The sequence below is a fragment of the Periophthalmus magnuspinnatus genome, chromosome 15 (genome assembly GCF_009829125.3).
Source record: "Periophthalmus magnuspinnatus isolate fPerMag1 chromosome 15, fPerMag1.2.pri, whole genome shotgun sequence".
NCBI classification, from domain to species: domain Eukaryota; kingdom Metazoa; phylum Chordata; class Actinopteri; order Gobiiformes; family Gobiidae; genus Periophthalmus; species Periophthalmus magnuspinnatus.
In genome coordinates this window covers 15,998,474-16,020,910 of record NC_047140.1, presented here as the reverse complement: position 1 = coordinate 16,020,910, position 22,437 = coordinate 15,998,474, and the positions used below count along the sequence as shown (strand labels likewise).

General features: G+C 36.6%; 1 protein-coding gene across 2 annotated transcripts in view; it reads left to right on the top strand.

Moving 5' to 3' along the window:
• The window catches only part of blnk (B cell linker), a 36,118-nt gene that overhangs the window by 5,326 nt on the left and 8,355 nt on the right, over positions 1-22,437 (top strand). Inside the window, exons 3-10 of one of the 2 annotated variants that reach the window (XM_055227307.1) lie at positions 10,942-10,988; positions 14,203-14,268; positions 17,575-17,621; positions 19,487-19,527; positions 20,107-20,221; positions 21,164-21,273; positions 22,181-22,253; positions 22,349-22,405. In XM_055227307.1, the coding sequence (XP_055083282.1) occupies positions 10,942-10,988; positions 14,203-14,268; positions 17,575-17,621; positions 19,487-19,527; positions 20,107-20,221; positions 21,164-21,273; positions 22,181-22,253; positions 22,349-22,405 (556 nt within the window). Of the gene's footprint in view, positions 1-10,941; positions 10,989-13,337; positions 13,454-14,202; positions 14,269-17,574; positions 17,622-19,486; positions 19,528-20,106; positions 20,222-21,163; positions 21,274-22,180; positions 22,254-22,348; positions 22,406-22,437 lie in introns of those variants that run through there. The other variant, XM_033979796.2, reaches the window with a different exon arrangement.

Here is a 22,437-nt window from a genome sequence, read left to right as displayed (position 1 = left end):
ACATACCAACTTTGTAACTGCTCTTCTTCACACACCTTAAACAAATCGTCACGTTTCTTCTTCACACGTGTTTGTTCTGACTGCCAAATAGTTCTGATCCACTTGTGCTTCTTCTTGACTTGTTTCATTCATTTCCATGTTTTCACTGTGAGATGTGAGACACAGTTCACAGGTTTTCATCGCTCCTCACTTCACATCAGCTGCAGTGTCTGAATCAATAGACCATATTTTACCTTCATGTCACATGGATGTGGGCGTTTGGAAAGATGAAGCTAATCTTGTTCATTCTGATGCTCTCACAGGTATAGACATTAGACATTTCAAAACGGTATGTACAGATTAAAGCACTGTCAGGTGTAAAGCAAGTCATTTCAAACCCAATTCAAATACAGGACAGGCAAAGCATGAACAGCTATACTTTACATGGGGATATGGCGTCATCGGGAAATATGGAAGAAGATGAGACATACACTGTACAGCTCAAGTATATGACGATATGATGACACATTCGGTTCACACTCTGGGTGATATTTGAACCCCAACCGAGGCTTTACAGACACGTTTTAGCAAATGCCATAACATCTGATCTGATTATTGTCATCAGGATCCAAAAATATATGTTTAAAAATATCCGTCAATAACAATATCTATCTTAAATCCACAGTTCACGAGGTCAAAAAACGGTTTGGTCAAAGGTCAAAATGGCCACAACATCACTTCAGCAAGGTTAATTTTAGTCTTCCAAGATCGGCATTTCAAGATTATTCTTAAATAAATGTTCTTTTAAACAGACCTGTGCAATGGTTTGTTTGTTTTTTTCTTACTTTGACATATTACGAAACATCTCTGTTTAAAAGCACATTTGTTTAATTACTTCACCATATTCAATTGGAGATTTAGTTCTCTGTTTAAAAGCACATGTATTTAATTACTTCACCTTATTCATTTGCAGATTTAATTGGAAATAAATAAAAAAATAAATAGTTGGCCTGCTATTGTGGTGCTTTGAGAGAGCTGCACAGAAGTGTCAAATTACCAAAGTTCACTGCAAACCACTCCGCCAAAACATAGCCCGCTGCTTGTTCGAGTAAAACATAAACCTTATGTGACCTAAAACCATCAAATGAACCCATAATCAGCATCGGTTAAGTTATTCTACTTACCAAAGCCATCAAAACTGAGAAATGCCCTCTGCGCACGACCATAACAACAACATAGAGTAAGATAAACTAAAATGGTCCATTTACCAAACACATGACAGCACTTGTTCACCCCACGACAGTAAAGACACCACCAGGGAAAGTCCAGACGTTCGGATTTGAGGGAAGTGGTGTGAAAGCAAAAGTCCAGGAAAAAAGGAATATGATAGAACACTTTGTTCTAAGTCCAGACCTTGGTGTGGACTTTCAGAACTTTCTGACGTTCAGAATCAGCCCTTATGCTTAGTTTTGGAATCAGTTCTACTTTAGTCACAGTTGTAGTCATAGTTTAGTGCTAGCTTGGATTTAGTCAGATACAAAATATCCATGGGTTTCAAAATTATGAAAATTAAGACTGCTGCCATGGCAGCTAGCAACAAAATATTTTAACTTTTGAATGGCTATAAAATGTCTGACAGCTCGAGTAAATTTAACATCAACCTGAGGACTACCGGTGAGGCAGCGCCATGTAAAGTCGTGTCTCGTCGAGCTCCACACAGGGACATTCTCTTTTAACAAATATTTCGCTTGGAAAATAGCACAACGGGGCTTTGCTTGTTAATCTAAAATTGTGGTAATATCGGTAATATAAAGCAACTGAGACACAAGTGGAACTACGCAATGCAATTGGGAAAGTTAATACAAGGCTGGATGCCATTGAGAGTCGCACGACTGACTTGTAAGCGGGAGTCAGTGACCATTCAGACGCTATCACTGCCTTGGAGTCTGATGTGTCAAGTATGAAGAAAGAGCTAGGTGTACTGAAGGCCAAATGTGAGGACTTGGAGGCATGATCACGACATTGCAATGTCCGCATCACCGGGGTGAAAGAGGGACGAGAGGATGGTAAACACCCTTCCCAGTATATAGCTAGCATGCTGAAAGAATCACTTGGTTTAGACAAGCTGCCGTGTTTGGACAGAGCGCACAGGACCTCCCGTACTAGACCGACACATGACGTACCGCCACGAGCATTTGTAGTGAAATGCCACTATTTCACTGAAAAAGAAATGCTTATGAAGAAGGCTGCCACAGCTGGCTTGATAACGACCTCAGATGGAGACCGCATCCGTGTCCTATCCGACTTCACCCAGGCTGTGAGCAAACAGCGCGCAGCATTCATGGAGGTGAGGAATCTGCTTCGCGGCTACGAGGGGGTTTGCTACGGGCTGACGTACCCGGCCACGCTGAGGATCACGACATCGGATGGACGTGAGAGTAGATTCAAAGACCCCAAGACTGCCAAGGAGTTTGTTCTGAAGGAAATAAAGAGTGCATGACTGTGGCAAAACTACTTTTCTTGCAGCATTTAAGACTGTTCCAGTGCACCTTATCTTTTCTCCTCACAGCTAGATATCGCGGTCTGACCAGGTAATATTTTACTTTTCATCTCTGCGCCTTCTAGCTGTGGAAACAATGCTACCCTTACCTTTAGTAGCCCAGCTGAACATCTCCTAAATTTTCTTAGTTCTTTGTAATTGTTGCCTAGTCTTAAGTCAAATGACTAAGTGAAGTTTTGTTGTTGCTAAAATTATAATTAACATTATATATATATATAATATGTATCTTTAAAAGTAACCTACATAGGTTCCTGTGTGGGATGACATGGTAAGCATTTTAGATGGAGTGTGAGGTGAGCTTTAGAAACCAGAAGTTTGACGGTCTCCTCGCGAGACTAGTTTTGATTTACTATTGTTCATTTTGTTTTCCTGGGGTGTGGTTTTCCCCCATTGTGCATTATTGGATAGCAGGCTCAGGTCCTTTTTCTTCTTGTGTTACTTTTCTCTTTATTTTATTTATTTTTTCTTCTCTACCCATTACTACCCATTACCCATTACTGTTATGTCATCCCTTATAAGGCCTTAACCCCTACCACAATGGTCTGCTGGAATGTTCGTGGGCTCAATCACCCTATCAAACGTAACACATTTTTTTCACACTTGAATAAACTACATAGCAGCATTGTTTACCTACAAGAGACAAATCTGCTTAACAAAGACTATTCAACACTCCTCAGAGGGGGGTTCACGCAGTGTTTTCACTCAGATTTTAACAGTAAGAGTAAAGGAGTGGCCATTTTAATACACAGGGATGTACAATATGTGGAAACTAAAACCTTAAAGGACAAAAATGGCCATTATGTCATCACTCAAGGCAAATTATTTAATAGGTCTGTTATTCTGGCTAATGTCTATGCCCCTAACTGGGACAATGCCAATTTTTTCACAAGTCTCTTCTCCCTCTTACCAGACCTCGATTCACATTATCTAATATTGGCTGGGGACCTGAACTGCACCTTGAACCCAGCCCTGGACCGTTCTAGCCCTAAAGTTATGATACAAAGCAAATCAGCCCAATGTATTAATGAATTTCTTGAAGTCTACGGCATGTTGGACCCGTGGCGAAACACCCAACATCCAAACAATTCTCTTTCTTTTCTCCAGTGCACCAAAGCTATTCAAGAATTGATTACTTTTTAATTGACCAAAAACTATTACCCTTAGTTACCCACATAGAATATGACAGCATTGCAATTGTAATATCTGACCATGCACCAGTGATTCTAAAACTGACCTTTCCAGAGAATGTGGCCTCACCCTTTTCCTGGAGGTTAAACTCCAGATTATTATCTGATCAAAAGTTTGTTGAATTCATTAACACACAAATAGATTTTTTCATGGATCTTAATGAATCTCCTGAGATAAGTTTTTCTACACTCTGGGAAACATTAAAAGCTTATTTAAGGGGGCAGGTGATCTCTTTTGTTGCAGGGGAAAATCTGAAACAGACAAAACAAGCTTCAGCGATATTTGACCGTATCAAAGAAATAGATCGACTACACTCAGCTTCGCCCTCTGATGATTTGTACAAGGAGAGAATCTTGCTCCAAGCTGAATTTGATGAGGCCACTAATGCCAAGGCCATAGACCTCCACCTGCGGTCCCGCCAAACATACTATGAACATGGTGACCGGGCTAGCAAATTGCTGTCACATCAATTAAAACAATCAGCAGCTACTGGTTTTGTGGCTGCAGTCAAGGATGAGCATGGGCATGTTCTTACAGACCAGAAGGACATTAATAAAGAATTCAAATCATTCTATGAGAAATTATACACCTCTGAAGCCAGTGATGCAACCCAGGTAGAGAAATTCTTCAGTGACCTGACACTTCCCATTTTAGAGGACTCAGATAAAATGATTTTGGAGTCAGACATGTCTCTGACTGAAATAGACAATGCCATCAGGAAGATGAAACCTGGTAAAGCACCTGGCCCAAATGGGTATCCAACAGAATTCTTTAAAAACATTCTCTTTTAAATTGGTCCCACAACTGTTGAAAGTTTTTAGGGAAACTTTAGACAAGCGTTGCCCGCAACAATGACCCAAGCTACAATTTCACTGTTGTTGAAAAAATCAAAAGATCCAGTCCTTTGTGAAGCATATCACCCTATTAGCCTCCTTAACTGTGATTACAAGATCCTGGCAAAAGTATTGACAGGACGACTTGAAACTGTCCTTCCAAAATTGGTACACTCAGACCAGATGGGGTTTGTTGCGGGTAGGCAAATATCTAACAATCTTCGGCAAGTCTTTAATGTTATCTATCAATGTAATGATATCGTGCCCGAAGTGGTGATCTCCCTTGATGCGCAAAAAGCGTTTGATAGAATTGAATACAACTTTTTATTCACTACACTTAAAAAGATGGGATTTGGCCCTATTTTCTGTTCTTGGATCAATATTCTATATGCGGCACCTCAAGCAGCAATTAGAACAAATAAGATTGTGTCTAGCTTTTTTCCCCTTGCCCGTGGGACAAGGCAGGGCTGCCTATTAAGCCCAATCTTATTTGATATTGCTATTGAACCCCTAGCAATTATGATAAGGGAATCTGTCCAATTGGCTGGAATACAAAGAGCAGGACAAATTCATAAATTAGCCCTCTACGAGGATGACCTTCTTCTTTTTATTTCCGATCCACATACCACTATCCCTATTGCCCTCAATCTTATAAACAAATTTGGACAGGTGTCTGGATATAAATTAAATATGTCTAAAAGCATACTTTTCCCAATAAACAAAAAGGCTCAACAATTAAATTTCCAGACTTTCCCCTTCACAATCAACAAGGACAATTTTAATTATTTGGGTGTATGTGTCACCTACAATTATGATCTCCTTTTTAAAAATAATTTCACAAAAGCACTAGAAAAAGCCAAACAAGATATGGACAGGTGGTCAAAACTCCCCCTATCATTGGTTGGAAAAGTTAACTCTGTGAAAATGATAATCATGCCTAGGCTTCTATACCTGTTTCAGACAGTGCCAGTCTTCATCCCTAAAGCCTTTTTCAGTAAACTGAATGGACACATGTCCATGTACATCTGGAATAAAAACATCCCTCGAATCAGAAGAGAGTTTTTGGAAAGACAGGAGGATGGTGGCTTATCCTTGCCTAACTTTCTTTATTACTACTGGGCAACAAACATCCATCCCATTTCAAATTCAAACGTTCTCTAATTTCAGCTCCTATTCAGCGTAATGTCCATTTTGCCCCATCTGTAATAGACCCATGCATTGGCATAGGAGAGGACTAAGATGCATAAAGGATCTTTTTAAAAATGATAAATTTATCTCCTTTGAACAACTAAAGAATGACTTTGATATCCCACAATCTCATTTTTTCAGGTATCTCCAAATACCTAGTTTTGTTAAAACTGCTTTCTCCTTAACCTTACCCCCAAAAACATGGCTCGAAGAGTGTTTAGACTTAAACCCACTTGACAAAGGCTTGGTGTCAGTCATCTACAATAGAATTCGGGATGCAGCATCCCCATCCTTGGGCCATTTAAAAATTCAGTGGGAAGAGGAACTGGGTGACCATATCACTGATAACATTTGGCAAAAAGCAATTACGAGAATCCATTCGACATCTATTTGCATAAGACATGGCTTGTTACAGTTTAAGGTGCTGCACAGGTTGCATTTGTCACCAAGTAAAATAGCCAGACTATACCCTGGTGCAGATCCTTCTTCTATGAGGTGTGGTCATGACCCAGCCAACCTAAGCCACATGTTCTGGTTATGTCCCCGGTTGAATTACCGGGTTGAATTACCGGTACTTCTGGGAGAAAATATTTAAAACTATTTCTTTTATATGCAAAAGGAATTTTGTGGCAAATTCCACTACAGCCTTGTTTGGGGTTTTGCTTTCGAATATTACAGTGACCCGTCACCAAGCAAATGCAGTAGCTTTCATTACGCTGATTGCAAGACGCCTAATACTGTTTAATTGTAAAAAAGAAGCCCCACCATCCTTTAAGGTCGTATTCACACTAGCATTGGTTAGTACGCTTTAATCGAACTCTAGTTCTTTTGGCCACAAAGTTCGGTTCGTTTGGTCAGGCGTGAATGCGCAATCGAACTCTGATACGGTCCAAAAAAGCTAACTCTGGTCCGCCAAAAAACCTAGGTCTCAGTCCGGTTGAAGTGACCTCTGGTACGGTTCGAATGCATATGTGAATGCCAAGCGGACCACAGGCCGCTCCAAAGACAGGGAGGGATTACATGCAGAGCATTCTGGGTAAATAAACCCAAAACAAACACGGGTGCAAAGCTAGCGGAGCGGAGAAATGGCTCGTGGTCAGACGTGGAGTGAAGAGGAGGTAAAAGCCCTCATAGAAATATGGTCTGACGAAAATATATGTCAGTTACTCGTGACCACGCACAAAAACAATGAGGTTTATAAATTAAAAAGTGAAAAAATTAAAGCAGTAGGATTCCCCCGCACTGTAGCGCAGTGTCGGACAAAAGTCACAAAAAAGTTACATTTCCCTGCGGAAAAGAAGTTGCGTTGTATTGACCAATAGACGAGCGGCGTTTCTTCTTCATGGTTTTTTGTCTCGTTTCCTTCCATGGTTTTTGGTACAGCGCCACCACATGTGAAGGATTAGACAAGCTTCTCAAAAGGTTTGGTTCGTTTGACAAAAAGCAGTGTGAAAGCAAACCGCTCCAGTTGAAAATGTTAACAATGTTTCAATTTTGGTCCCGAATCGAACCAAGTCTACTGGACTATTAGGTGTGAAAACGACCTAAGAGGTGGGTGGAAGAAGTCATGTCCCACTTAAAGCTCGAACACCTGAGATACACTGTAAATGGATCAGTCCAAGATTATCATAAAACCTGGCAGCCATTCCTCTTATATTTTGAATCTGAGCTAAGGGCATAGCCCACCTATTTCACCTTTTATTTCACCTTGTAATTTTGTATTACATTTCTCATGACTTATTTATCTTTTTTCTTTATTTATTTTATGTTATTTTACCGTGCCATTATTATTGAATTATTTACTTATTTTAACTGTAGTAGTATTCGTTTTTTTGTGTGTTTGTGTGTATTATATCCTATTAAGCATTTATGCAACCACTGTATTCATCCCTTTGTATCTGATCTTGAAATTGATTTTGTAATTGTTGTTTTCTCATCAAACTGATCAGTATATCCAATTCCAGCCTGCATATTTGTACATGTGGGTGCATGTCTGTGTATGTTTATATATGTATATACATGTATATATTTGTATCTATGTATATATACTTTTCCTTCTCTCTTCGTTTGAAAGTGCCTGCTCTCTTAATGTGTTTTTGTGTAGTGTTTATATATGTTCTGAACTGCTTAAAAATCAATAAAAAGAATTGAATAATAAATTTAACATCAACCTTTTAAAAATACTGGTAAATTACAAAGGATATGGGGCCTGCTTGTATTCACCACTGTGATAAATAATTCAGAATGGTTGCAGTTTCATAGGGGCTCCTGGTTTGATATTTTATTCAGAGTCAAAAGGCTAAGTCTGACTTGATAGCAGTGCTTTGTCTCGTGAGAAGCCGCAGGGATGAGGAAAAGTGAATGAAGGGGTCAAAGTTCATGCCTTTGAAGAAGTATTTTCAAATGAAGAGATTGTTTTTCACTGTATTAATGATTTAGTCACTTCCTACATAATGTAGTTATGAGACCCATTTACATACATAGTGTGAATTTGGTGTTTCAAAATAAGTGATTTTGAATTAATTATCCAAGCAGAAAATCTACACTTATTATCACTTCTGTGATAATGTCTTTCAGCCTAAAGATGAATTCACTTCAGTTCATTTGTGTTGGTAGAGAAGACATTGAACTTTATGTCAGTTTTTTTTTTTGTATCATGTATAGATGAGCTTGAGGAAGTGTGCGTGGAGAGGGAAGTCTGGGCCTCCCTGCTGAAACTGCTGCCTCTGTGATTCGGCCCCGGATAAAGTGGAAGAAAATGGATGGATGAATGTAAATTAAAAAGCCCCAAGATTCTCATTGATGAGTAGAAATGATTTCAATTAATTAATTGCACAGCCCTACCACAAACCTACCATCTGCGTATTATATGCTGCATCAGGGAATCCAGCCACAAGAGGGAACAAGTCGGTATTAGTATTTAATGAATAACTGATTATTCAGAAATCTATTTTACACAAAGGATTTGTTGGATTATGTCTTAAAATCTCAGAGCACCATTGTTCCTACTCTAGCGTTTATTCAGGATCTGATTTCAAAAGAATGAAATTTTAGCAAATCACTTCTCTTGTGTTTGAGCCTTTCATCTAACCCCAAAGTGCTCCTCAATTCATATGCACTAGACTTGCTGGGGCTGCGCTGACCATTTCTGCTAAAAAAAAAAAAAAAAAAAAGGACAAGCGACAGCAGTTCTTGCATCCTCTGCTAAAATTCTGTCTACACAACATAAGATAGAAATGTAATGAACTCACTATAGAGGATTTAAGGTAGCTCCAAATAATAAAGTGCATTGTAATAATAGTATGCGTGCAGTACAAATCAAGGAAGGAATAAAGGTATTACAGGTGCACTAATTCTTCTCATGGAGTGCATCAACTTTTGTCTCCATGGAGATATTATTGCTGTGCCTTTAATGTTTCGCAGTGTCACTTTTTAGATATCTGTCTCCATGGAGAGGCAACAGTTACATGCAGTTGAATAAATGCAGGACAGATAGGTTTAATGCAATACTGCGAAACATTCCCAGCAAAACAATTCATGGGTTTCAAGCTATGGCCACTGTTCTCCGTGATCATAGCAATTAAGCAACTCAAATCAAAATATTGTATATTTTGAATTTGGAAAGGTCCTCACAAAGTCCTTCAAATCAGGATGGAATTGTTTGTCTCATGACATGAATAACACCTTGATGGAGATAAGAAGGTTGCAGGTAAAAAGATTAATAATAATTGAAAATAACTGGAAACAATATATTTAAAAATGTACAAAACTGTTTAGAAAATATAAATGACAAAAAACAGGGCAAAATCACAATGCAAAATTGTATTCAAGGGTCTCAACTAAACATGGAGAATCAGTGTTTCAGTTTTATGCAGCTAAAACCTGGAACAGTCTCCCTGAAGATGTGAGACAGGCCTCTACTTTGACAATGTTTAAATCCAGGCTCAAAATGGTTCTGTTTAGCTGTGCATATCCCTGAAAGTTTTTTATTCTGCACTCTTCTATGTTTGTAATGTGATTTTAATGTCTTTCTAATTCTGTAAAGCACTTTGAATAACTGTGTGAAAATTGTGCCACACAAATACACTTTCCTTGCCTTGCCTCAACTTCCTGCTAAGGGTGATATTTTCAGGATGTTTTATCATTCTAAAGATATATTTTGTTTTAAATGCACCATGGCAACGATCCTGATTTGTCATCATTTTGAATCTCATTTTCCATCTTGATAAATTATAAAGATTAAGTTTAACAAGGTGAAAGAGCAAGACTAGTGTGTGCAAAAGTTGTTTTTTTTAAATGCTTGAAAAATTTTACAATATGGATGTTAAATTTATCCTGAACTTCACACACAATTAGTTTTATTTGCCGTATTCATTTGAACTTGTGCTGGTGGCTATTTGAATGTACATGTTTTATTTGTTTACTCACCAGCACAATGCTTTTATAACTTTATGCTGGAGTCATTTGAAGTTTTATGACCCAAATAATGTCCACATTTGTCCTCTGCACCTTTAGATAAACTGCAGTCATAAACTCAAGTCGATGTTAAAGTAATAAGTGTGAACTACTGTGTTAATACATGCACTTTTATACCTGCAGGCTGGAATAATTTATGTTTAGGAGTTTGTATTGCAGTGGAAATAGAAGCCAGCACTGACTCTTGTGCTTTGCTGCCATCTGCTGGTTGTTTGTTTGTACTGTGCAATATTATAGACACGTTAAGCACATTATGACAAATTAATTAGGACAAATTAAATATTTTTCAGCCTAATAATAAGTCTGTTCTTGTAAAATTGGTCAGCTGCATTTGACCCATCCTTCAATACCTCTGTGATAAACTGTCAAGAGCAGTGAAGCCATCTCCTGATCTTGAGCTAGTCTTGGTCAGCTGGAGGATTTGACGTGTTGTGCATGTGCTGGGTTGATGGGGAAAACCAGAGTGCCTGGAGGAAACCCACCCAGACACAGGAAGAACATGCAAACACAAAGAAAGAGCCAGGCCAATTAAGAGTATATCTGTATATAAGTAGGCCAGATTCCCACCTAATGTGTGTATTTTATGTTTCTTTGTTTGCTCTGTTTCTTGTAAATTAATGGTTTAAAATTCAAAGTGGTTAGCCTTTCAGTTTTTTTATTACAGCTCGATAATGATGTTACTTGAATATAATTGAATATATTTTTTCTTTTTCACAGAACATGACTGAAAACGACCTGAGGAAGTTTAGCCCCATTCTTCAGCCGTGAGTATGAGTGTTTTCACTATGAACTATTCTGAACAATCTTTCAAAGAGATGTTAATATGATTTTTTTTTTTTTTTTTATTGCCTTAGTGTGCAATATTTACAATATGAAAAATGTATTACTGAAAAAAGCAAATGGTTGAAAGAGTTTGTCAGAAACTTTGAATAAAACACATGAGCAATAACTTAAAGTCAGTAGACCTAAAAGCAGCACCTTGTGACAAAATCAGTCCAAAACCAGGTACTAGGTAAAGTCATAGAAAACAATGTATTAATATAAAGCCATATCAAACTTGTAAATCATGAGTTTAATCTGCCTTTTTACAATTGAATACCACACAATATCCAATCTTCTGCGAACACACACACTCACTAATTTCTCCTTTTCCTGTTGTCCCAGATAAATCCTTATAATCAAAATAAAATGATTAGTCAACTAATGTCAATTTTGACATCATCGTCTGATTAACTGACTCAGCAGCTTAAGACATATAGCTCTGGTAATCACTACTAGGTGGATTGAATGAGCATTAGTGATCCATCCTGTTTCACTTTGTTGCTCCTGTTTTAAGCGCTACATAAAAATTCATGCATACACCAATTTGCTACCATAGACTGTATAATAGAAGTGGACCAAGGGAGTGTGACGTCACCCACAGCATTTGACTCCACTCAAATGCAGTTATAGGGGCAAATTTGGAGCCGAGTTCCATATTTGGAATTTTGACTGTGAGTATCATAGCAACCAAAGAGCCCATCCAGAGTGAGGCTTTTGAAGGTTAGGGTTAGGCTATTAATCAAACTTGTTTGTTGATAACACTAGCGGATGCGGCCTTGGTAAAAGAAGTGCCTGATTTGGCTGTTGTTAATGCTCATATCCTGTTTTACAGACACAATAGTGAAATAAAAACACCAGGATCATGTAGAGCGGGTTAATACAAACATTTTAAGACCAAAATGATGAGGCTCACTGCAGCAGATAGAGAGACTGGTGACAATTTTTCAATGTAAAATTAATTAGAGCCAGAGTTGATGGAGCTGGAAGCGCCGGTGTCTTCCACTTCCTATTTGGAAGACACTAGCTAGCGCATTAGCTATGTCCATTTATACAGTCTATGGCTGCTTAAGTACTTTCTCTTTGAATATATTGACCACAGTTTAAAAATGAGTTAAGGCAGTGTTAAATATCATTGAATAATCTTATGTTATTTAAAAACATGCAATGAATGGTTTACTGGTAGAACTCAACAGTAGATGGTATAATCCCTCAGTTTCAGGTATTGGGGCAAATTTGAAATGTATTACTGGAATGCCCCTAGTGAGGTCCAAAAAGGACATACAGACAGCAGTCAAAACTCTCGTTTTCAAAAATATTGTCCACATGACCTTTGAAAAGCTACGTCATCTGCACTGCACATAAGATGGAAAAAACATGGACAGCAAGTTCCCTTTAGCAGTTTCACAATGTTTTTGTGTCTGTACGGGTAACTATGTTGTGGTAAATAGACATAAATTGTCTATTTTTATGTATAGGTGGTGGAAGTGAAACTGTGGAAATTACTAGGCCAAAATAAACAGGTACAAGGTATCAAAAAAATAAAAAAATAAAAACTCACAGAAAACACTGCAATGTCATGTGGCAATGCTCCACTGTATTTTTAAACTCCAGACACCTTCACTAGAAACATTTGGATGATTTCAGTCATGGAATTGCCAATCTGTACTTGGAGGAACAGAGCATTTTGAGCTTCAGAGCTGTAGTCAGACTAATAATAAAGGATTCCTGAAACGTGTGAATGAAACAAAACAAGTATGTTTTTGAAGGGGTAACTGTATTTTAAGCTCACAAGAATACATTTTGTGTAATATAAGACCTTTAAGAGTAGTTTTTTGGACATAATATTTTTAATACTCTTCCAGTAAAGGTTTTGGCTACTGTTCCAGCTATGAGTAATTTTACAAGTGACAGATGCTTGATGTTGACAATTAGCAATTCACCCAATTCCACCAACTTCTAGTTATAAATCAGTTACTATTAGTTGAGTGCTAGTTTCCCAAAGTTGTTTTCTTTGCACCACTACTTTGTACTTGAGCAGTGTACCTTTAATGTAACGTAACTCTTGTTTGAGTGCAATTCTTTGCTACTCTACACATCTCTGCTAGAAATATTAGAGTATCTATAATAGTCTTGGAACAATACCACCTATTTAGTGAAACCTGCTTTAGTGTCTAGGCAAAAAGCAGAAGTAGACTTTTTTTTTTTCTCGAAGATGTACCTCCCTCCAATGACACACCAGAGACAGAAGAGACAAGCCATTTCCCAACATTCTCTTCATTTACCACTCAAGCCTCAGACTCTCAGTACTATAATGTATGAAGCTATGATCCAAAATGCAAATACTTGCTCACAAATTTAACATGGATACATTGAATAGACTGACAAGTCCAGCCACTGCTAAGTTTCGGTAAGCTTACACTCCAAAACTTTTCTAGAGCCAAAAAGTACTTCATCTGTTTCTATTGTGGTGTTACTTGCTTTGCCTGCAGTATAGTCCTGTCAATCTACATTTTATTTAATTGCGTTTTTAGTCTTGCTATGAAGGGGCTCACCTCTCCACAGATTTATTTCAGCTTAGTGGTGCCACCTGCTTGTCTACATGGAAATAGCTACAATTTAATGCAGCAGTGTGGAACATTGTAGGCAAAGTAACAGGTATATGCAGGTGACATGACTTCTTCCAGAAAGGTTATGCAGTGCCGATATAAAAATAAAATAAGAAAGTCACTATATTTTACAACTAGTATCAGTGAATCTAAAGTAGATTTGATAAAAAAAATAATTAATTAATTAAAAAACAGAGGAAATCTTAATATCTGTTTACTGTTTCACAATTCGATTGCCTTTGTCAGAGTAACTTCCAAGAAGCTAGTGAAATGTAAATTGTTCTAACTCCTTTTATCCTAAATGTTTATATTTTTTGTAAGATTTGGGCTGTAAACCAATATTTAATTAATTAGGCATTTGGTTACAAAATGTACAGAACACGTGTATGCGTAGGCCCACACACTCATTTGTTCTGATGAATTCTGCATGGAGGTTTTGCATTTTTGTTTTGCATGTACATGATCTGAAAACATCCAATATATTAAATATAAAATATAATATTAAATGTTCAAAATTGCACTTTTTAAATGTATTTCCAATCTCTTGCAGGCAGCTTCAGAAAATTGTCCAAGACATAAAGAAGAATGACGGCAGCATATTGGACAAACTAAGGAGGCGAGTCTGTTTTGCTTGTTGTTTCTATGATTATGTAATGTGTCTTTTAATATATACTGAAAGTAGTACTCAATGTCTAAACTCAGGTAAAAGTTATATAAAAAAAACAATGTTGCTCTGCCCAAAATTCAACTACAACAAAATCTATTTAATAGTAGTATCACTTCTGCTACTACTTGTAAATACTTGATGACAATAAATACAGCAAACAGGTTTAAACCGTTTTCACATTTCACAAAACAATATCCGATTTATTCTTAACTTAATATAATATTATTTCTAATGCATGTTTAGGCCAGTAGGTTATGTTATACACGCGTTAGTACTGTGTATCAGATTTTGTCATGGTTCAATTTCAGTTCCTGTATTAATCTGTGCTGGGGTTTGGACAGATTTCAGTCAAAATGGAAATATCACTTTCAACAGTTTTAACACACAATATTATGCACTATTACTATCACCAGGAGATTAGCATTTTATTTCTTTAGCAGTTATCAATCTGATAAGGCTCTTGCATAACGTGCACACTATGAAACAAAATGTGACCAATTGCCAGGAACTTTGGGCCTTTTAAAATAGAGTTTTCATTTTTTCCCTCAAGTTCCCTTATCAATCCAAAACATGCACAATCCTCCAGCTAGGTACTCCTGACCAAGCCTAGTTTAAAATCCAGTACTACTGATAGGCCTGTCATGATAACACATTTTGAAGCACAATAAATCACTAGAGATGTATAACGATAAACAATAATATTGAAACAGTTTTTTGCCACTGTCACAATAACAATAATGCAGGATAATCCCAGTAAACCATATTCTTGAAATAGACAGTCTCATTAAAAGGCCTGAGCTGCAACAAATAAATAACAGAATGAAGCAGTAATTTTATTATATTATTTCTGTTTATAAACAGAAATGTTATTGTATTACACCTAAAATAACAAAAATCTCACCACTTTTGCAAAGAATTTGTACATACAATAAATACTGAGTGCCAAAAAATATTGTTCCAGCTTTCACATATTAGATAATTTAAGTCGATATAGTATTTACTTACTCTTTCACTCTGCCCTTCGTTTTATTACAGGGGATGGATTTGAAACCCATCACTGTTGGGTTTGCCATCACTGTCTGTTACAAGAGAACAGCACTGTATGAAATTTATTTATAAGGGACTACTTCAAAAACTGCCAGAATACCTCACCTGCTCTGAATCTTTGATACCGAAACATTTATTACCAGATCACATGACTGCATAAGGCTAAGGACTAGCTACACCAAAACTGAGATGGGAAAGAGGCTTTTAGCTGTTATACTACACAAAAATGGAATGCACTTCAATGAAAAGATAAACTGGAAAAGGAAACGTTGATGACACAGTCACAATTTAATAATCTGATGAGTAATTTGCCTTTGCATTTTGCATGGAATACATAGACTATTTCCTGTATTTCTGTACTTTTCTTCAGAATTTTTTCCCCACAAATTGCCAATTAACTGATGTAAAACTATGATAATGGGGTAATATCCCACCAAGCCAAGTAATAATTAAAAATAATGATAGGCCAATATATCGATTGGCCAATATATCAGGCCGATATTTGTACTTTTAGTATATTGGCTATTGGCTTTAAAAGTTGTGGCCCGATATGTTGTTTCAGTTGGCGACTTGACTAAAGGAGCGACCTTTAGCTTAATTTGAACATTTTAACGTGAAGATGGTACTGCTCAAAATGTGACAAAACTACTCTCTGATGGGTTTGCAGTGAAATAAGGTGGTGGATAATTTTGTTGCCATTTCAAATTATATAACTTGGGTAGAACTGATCAAAACTGCCCCTAAATTGGGCCAAAAATATCGGGGGAGCTTATCGGCTATCCGTTGCTCTAGTTACTAAATAATCGGTATCCACATTGGCCATGAAAAACCCCATATCAGTCGATTTCTAATTAGAAAAAACATGAAAAGACACACATTTTACAATACACATATTTTACTCCATCTGTGCAGGTTAGGTTCATACATGCCTTGGTCCTGGTTTAATCACAGTTAAGTCCTGTTCTAGACCTGGTTAAGTCCAGGTTTAGATGTGTTCAATCACAGTTTAGGTCATATTTTGAAGTATGTGTAGGTGTGAATTGAGTGTCATACCATCAGATGACAAGCAAATTTAAATAATAATTCTAATATTATTAACAGATTAATCAGTCAACAGATTTATATATATATTCTTAATCACGCCTCCAGTACTGTTCCATAAGTCATCTATACTTTGCTCATCAGCTAAATTTGCAACATTTCTCAGAGTTTAAACCCGATTCCTCTTTCACAATCATAATAAGCCATTAAAAATACTTTGGTCAGACAGCTGCACTCTGACTTTCTTTTCCTTTGAAATAGCGACATAAGCTACCTCTATATACTAACACTCTTCTGACATCCTATACGATTTGATGTTTTTTAATGGTCTAAAGTCCTCAAAATGGAGCCTATAAAGTAGAAGCTGAAACTCATGAAAAGATAATTAAATTATGAGATTTCCATGGTCCTACTTTAGACCCATTTTAGACCTGGTTTAGACCCAGTTTAAACCTGCCTTAGTCCCTGTTTAGACATTCAATGGTAACACTTGAACAGACTTTTGGTTTAACACAAAAACAGGCAAGTTTCTTCCTTCTAAATTTGAACTCTGCTCCAAACTACATGCTTTTAATGATGAAGAATCAGCTGTAGACACAAGCTGACCATTGACGGTTAGAAATGATATATTTATCTTTACTCAAATTCTATTAATTGCTCAGCCCTATTTCAAAATCTTCTATGACACTAAAGATACATATTTCACACGCATTCCCTCAGAGTGAATCACCAAGGGTAGATACTCAGTGAATTGGTCAAACTTGTGTCTGGTCTCAAGTGTGGTAAACTGTGTGACCGGGTTGTGAAATCACTGCAGACAAGACAGAGAAGTACTCAACAATATGTGAAATATTTGCTCAAGTAAAACCATTGAACAATGTTTCAGCTTTAGTAAAAGAAGATATACAATGTATATACTATTGGTACAACTACTACTACTGCACTATTAGATCTACTATTTCAACTATTACTTACAACCACTACCTTTAACGCTGCTGCTACAACAAATACACAATTTCAACTATTAGTCTTCCAACTACTACCATTGGCACTACAACAAATAGTACTAGCACTACCATTACTGCTACAATTCCTATCACGAAAAACAAAAATAAAAGTTCAGTATTTCAAGTATTAAAAATAATGTATTGCTCTTTTTTGTGGCAGACTCAAGAGTAAATCAGTGCCCAGACTCCCAGCCAGAGACTACAGAGGTAAGAACAGCCAAAACACACAGAGGCCATTTGCCACAATCAGTCACACGTGCAACACTCTCTATCGGTCTGGTGACTGTAGCTCGCTTATCCATCCATCCACTTTCCTCCGCTTATCCGGGGCTGGGTCGCGGGGGCAGCAGTCTAAGCAGGGACTCCCAGACTTCCCTCACCCCAGACACGTCCTCCAGCTCCTTCAGTGAGAGCCCAAGGTGTTCCCAGGCCAACCAGGAGACATAGTCCCTTCAGCATGTCCTGGGTCTTTCTCAGGGCCTCTTCCCGGTGGGACATGCCCAGAACAATTCCCTAGAGCAGCGGACCTACTCTGAGCTCCTCCTTCCTCACTAATGAAATTGTTAATGGAAAACTCTTACTGCAATATGTGAAAGTAACAAAGTAAAAGCAGTAAAGTAATGTACTTAAGTATAAATTTGAGGTATCTGTAATTTATTTAAGTAGATTTTAAGTGGATACTTTTTACTTTTACTCCATTACATTATTTGAGAGCAGGTAACTGTATTTTCTACTCCACTACATTTTTGAATTGGACTGAAAAGTAAAAGTATTTTTATTTTTGTTTGAGACCTGTTGAAAAGGCTGAGGAGTTTATTTTTTGAGCTTCATAGTTTGAGCAAACAAAAATATACAAATAAAAACAGCTTAAAAAAAAACCCAGACTGATCAATAGGTTCTGTTGAACAAAATTCAGCACAAATCTTTGTCAAAATCACTACATTTGAAGCTTTATAAGACCTCAAACTCTGCACAAAATAGTACTTATATACTTTTTACTCTTTACGGGGTACTTTAACACTTTTACTTAAGTAGATTTTTTTCATGTGATACTTTACTTAAGTATTTTTTTGTACTTTTACTTAAGCAACAAAATTGAGTACTTCTTCCACCAATGTTTAGTCTTTTGAATAAAATTTCTTTTAGTTTTAGTCAAGATGTATTTAAAATATTCATTTTAGTTTTATTTCACAGAAATGTCATGCTCATTTAGTCAAGTCTATTATGCATTTAGTAAACCCGATGTATATAATATATAAAAATTCTAATTACAATTCTTTGTCATTGTTTTATGCTAAACTGACAGATGTGACACTTTATTGTCCTTGTTGTATTGTTTGTGAATGACTCTGTGTGTGTTTTTATGATCTAATTCTGATTCATGGGACTTGCACAGACATGTTACTTAGACGCTGAATTTGTTTATGGACTTGTTCAGGGCTGTGTGATTAAGTAATGGATCTTATATAGGGTACTTTCATACTTAAACATTCATATAGATAATAAATATAATAACATAAACATGAACAGGAGGTATTGTGAAAGCACACTAAGTCTCCATTGGTCCCTTTCATTACTTATTCTTTTGTTTTTAGTCCACAAAAATGTCTATCATTTTAGTCACATTGTCAGAACTTTTTATTTAGTTTAGCAAAAATGTGACAATGACAAAAAGCGTCTTTGAGTGTCCGAAAAAGAGCTATTTAAATCTGATGCATTATTATTTTTTATTAATATGATAAATTTTAGGTGATAAAATTAGAACAGGTTAAAAGATAAGATAAAATTGATTTTACCACAATAAACAATAAATGACATAGAAACTTAAAGTCACATTGAGATACTTTGTTTTCTCATGCAGCACCAAATAGTAGCTGCTAATGCACGTTAACATGTTAAACCTGTATTGTTGATTGAACCACGCGGTCTCACTTCTCATTAGTAGTAAAAGGAGTTACACATGACTGCCTCTCAACAGAAAGAAAGATAAAACTGAATCTGTGCTTATGCTTTGGGCTAGGGGTAAATTATGAACTTAAATACACTTTTGTTTTGTTATTTTCTGATTGCAGGTGAAGATAGAGACGAGAGTGAAGGCTCTGACCCTGAATATGTGAGTCCAGATCACTACTTTAATGGCGCTCTACCTGATTTTTACAGAACTACCAGTACTTCATTTTATACAGTTTAAAAAGTAGTATACATACATTTGTCACTTATCTTATGCATTCTGAGCATCCTAATTATTCACCACAATGAGTTTATAAGCACTTTTCACAACTCTCAGACAAGTGCGGCATTGCTATGACGGTAAAGCTAACAATAACTAGCATGCTATCGCACATTTCCTGATTACCGGACAATAAAATGTTTAATGATCAGACAGCACACAGCTGACTTCTTTTGACCTCTAGAGCTGCTTAATCAATGTATGTGTAGTAGGGCAAAACACGTTTTGCTACAATAAATGGGAAAAAAGAGTGTACAGGGCCTTTAAATCTTCATGTTTTCACTACAAATATTGTCTGTTCATAAGTTTTAAGTAGCAAAATGTTATTGCTTTAACAGTCATAAGCTCTAACTACTCTAGTAGTAGTAGTACTTTTTCTGTGTGTTGTTTATTCAGTATTTTCTGTTTAGTGTTAATGTGTCAGAAGATGGAGATTGATTTGAAGGTGCCTTGTGATTCCAGGACAATGAAACGTATGAAGCTCCACAAGGGGACCATGACGACAGCTACGAGCCTCCTCCCTCTCACCAACACCGAGTGTTCACCTCCGGAGCTGTGCCGCGGGGGGAGTATCTCGGTCAGTATCATATAATTAGATACAATTTAATTTCGAAATTAAGGAACAAACTCAATACTCAATACTGATTCTGGTTCTGATAATAAAAAGAACTCTTTAGACAACAGAATGATATTTCAACATTAAGTCATAGTACTTTCTTTTTTATTACCACGTGGCCTTATAACTGTGTCCCTCAGTCATCCAGATCATTCTAAAGCTATTCAGAAAATGTTCATTTCTGTCCTGTTAATGTGACTTTTTAATTATAAATACCTGCTCAAAACAGTATCTAGTTTCGATACTAGTAACATGTAACCTACGAAAATATATACCAGTACTTTTATTTATTTATTTATTTTTATTAAAGGTGCATCAGCATTATACATTTTTACCTCAGTGGCAGATATTTAAGTGTCGCAAAAGCAACAATGTGCTGAAATGAATCGAATAAAGTTGGTTCTTAAATAAATAAATACAGAAGAAGGAATGTAGATTTTGTATTCCCAAATATGAAGTTAACATAAATCAAATATTGCTTCTACTGATAAAATTGGGTGACTTTATTCTTGGTTTTAAAGGCAATGTACCAAATTTTTATTGTCTTAAAAACATGAAAAACAGAACTACGTCATTACACACTACTACAACGGTTTGCAGAAAAGTTATTCTTCACTATACAGGTATGATGCAGCCAGAACGCAGTGGACTTATTTTGACGATAGATGATAATCAAATCAAAAAGCAGAATGGCCTTGTATGAGTCTATCATTTGGGTTCCCAGCTCCAACAACTAAACCCAGTTGGTTTAAACCTTAAAAGGATCTGAATCTTCACATCTTCATTAATAAAAATATAAAATACTCAAGAGATTGTTTTGGACACATTAAAGACTAAAAAGTTTGTGGTTGTGTTGTTTTGATGCAAATGCTTACGTCGTGCTTCACTTCCCGTTTCCAACAGACAGCTGCCGAGGCCGACCAGAGCGCCCCCCGAATAAGCCCCAGCGCCTGGGGAGAGCGGGCAAACGGCTGCCCCCTCCGCCCATATCCAAGCACCAGGACAATGATGAGGTGAAGACACACACTGTAAAAAACTAAAAAAATTCAGTATCTACGTGAGAAAATTTGACTTAGGGGGGCACATTATGACAAGATATTTCGCCTGAAATAAGGAATTCTTGGTAACACTTTACATTAAATAGACTTTTAATAGCCTTAATAAAGCTTGAATAATTCAGCCTTCATTGTGAATTAAGTCTTTGTTCATGCTGTATTAAGACAAATTAAGTTTAGTACCGGTAGTTATTATAAAGTGGTACCAAATTCATAGTAGTCTTAATAACTAAGTGTAATGATTTGTAATGTAATCCTACTAATCCAAAAATGTTAATTAATACATCTCCTACTGCATTGCCTTAAAAGAACAGGAAAGAAGTTGTCAATATAATCTTATTAATTCATAAAACATGCTATTTTAACATGTTAGTTATTGCAGTTATGGAAAGACACAGTTATGTAGTTTTGTGCGTCTATGGATTATGTTCCAACATATTTTGACCACTTCCTCTTTTATAACAGACTGACACAGCTGACAGTTGCATATTTCACATGACAAAATTTCAGACACAGGGCAACTAAAGGTGTACTGTGTAACTTTTCGAGTGTAGGCCTGCCAGCCTGCCATCTGCTTGTCTCCATGGAGATGATATTGCTGTGCCTTGAATATTCCACCATATGGTATTAAACCTATCTCCATGTGGAGAGACAATCCTGCTAACAGTAGTGCATGTTTTTAAGATATTTTTGAGCAATAAAAACACCTGTAATTGGCAACATGGATAACTTTAATGCTATACTCATGGAATATTCTAGGCAAGCTAATTAGACTGTACTATACTAGTACATGTTTCACCCACATTTCACTCTGTTTTGCACAAGAGTGGGTCAAATAATCATTAAAAATGTTTTGTAATGACAGGAGGACTACATAAACCCAGATGGCAACAATGATGACGACAATTACATCGAACCAGATGAGAATCCACCTCATAGTAAGAAACATAATACTTTTTTAATATACAGTAAATTTATAATGTGATTACAAGAAAAAAATGTATTATTATATTAAACTTACTCTTTCTTTCAGGAGGCAGAGCAGTAAGAAATCTACCCAGAGTCTCCCCACAGCGCCCCTCTAGTCCTGGTGAGATAAGTGTGTTCCTATAAAGTCCATAT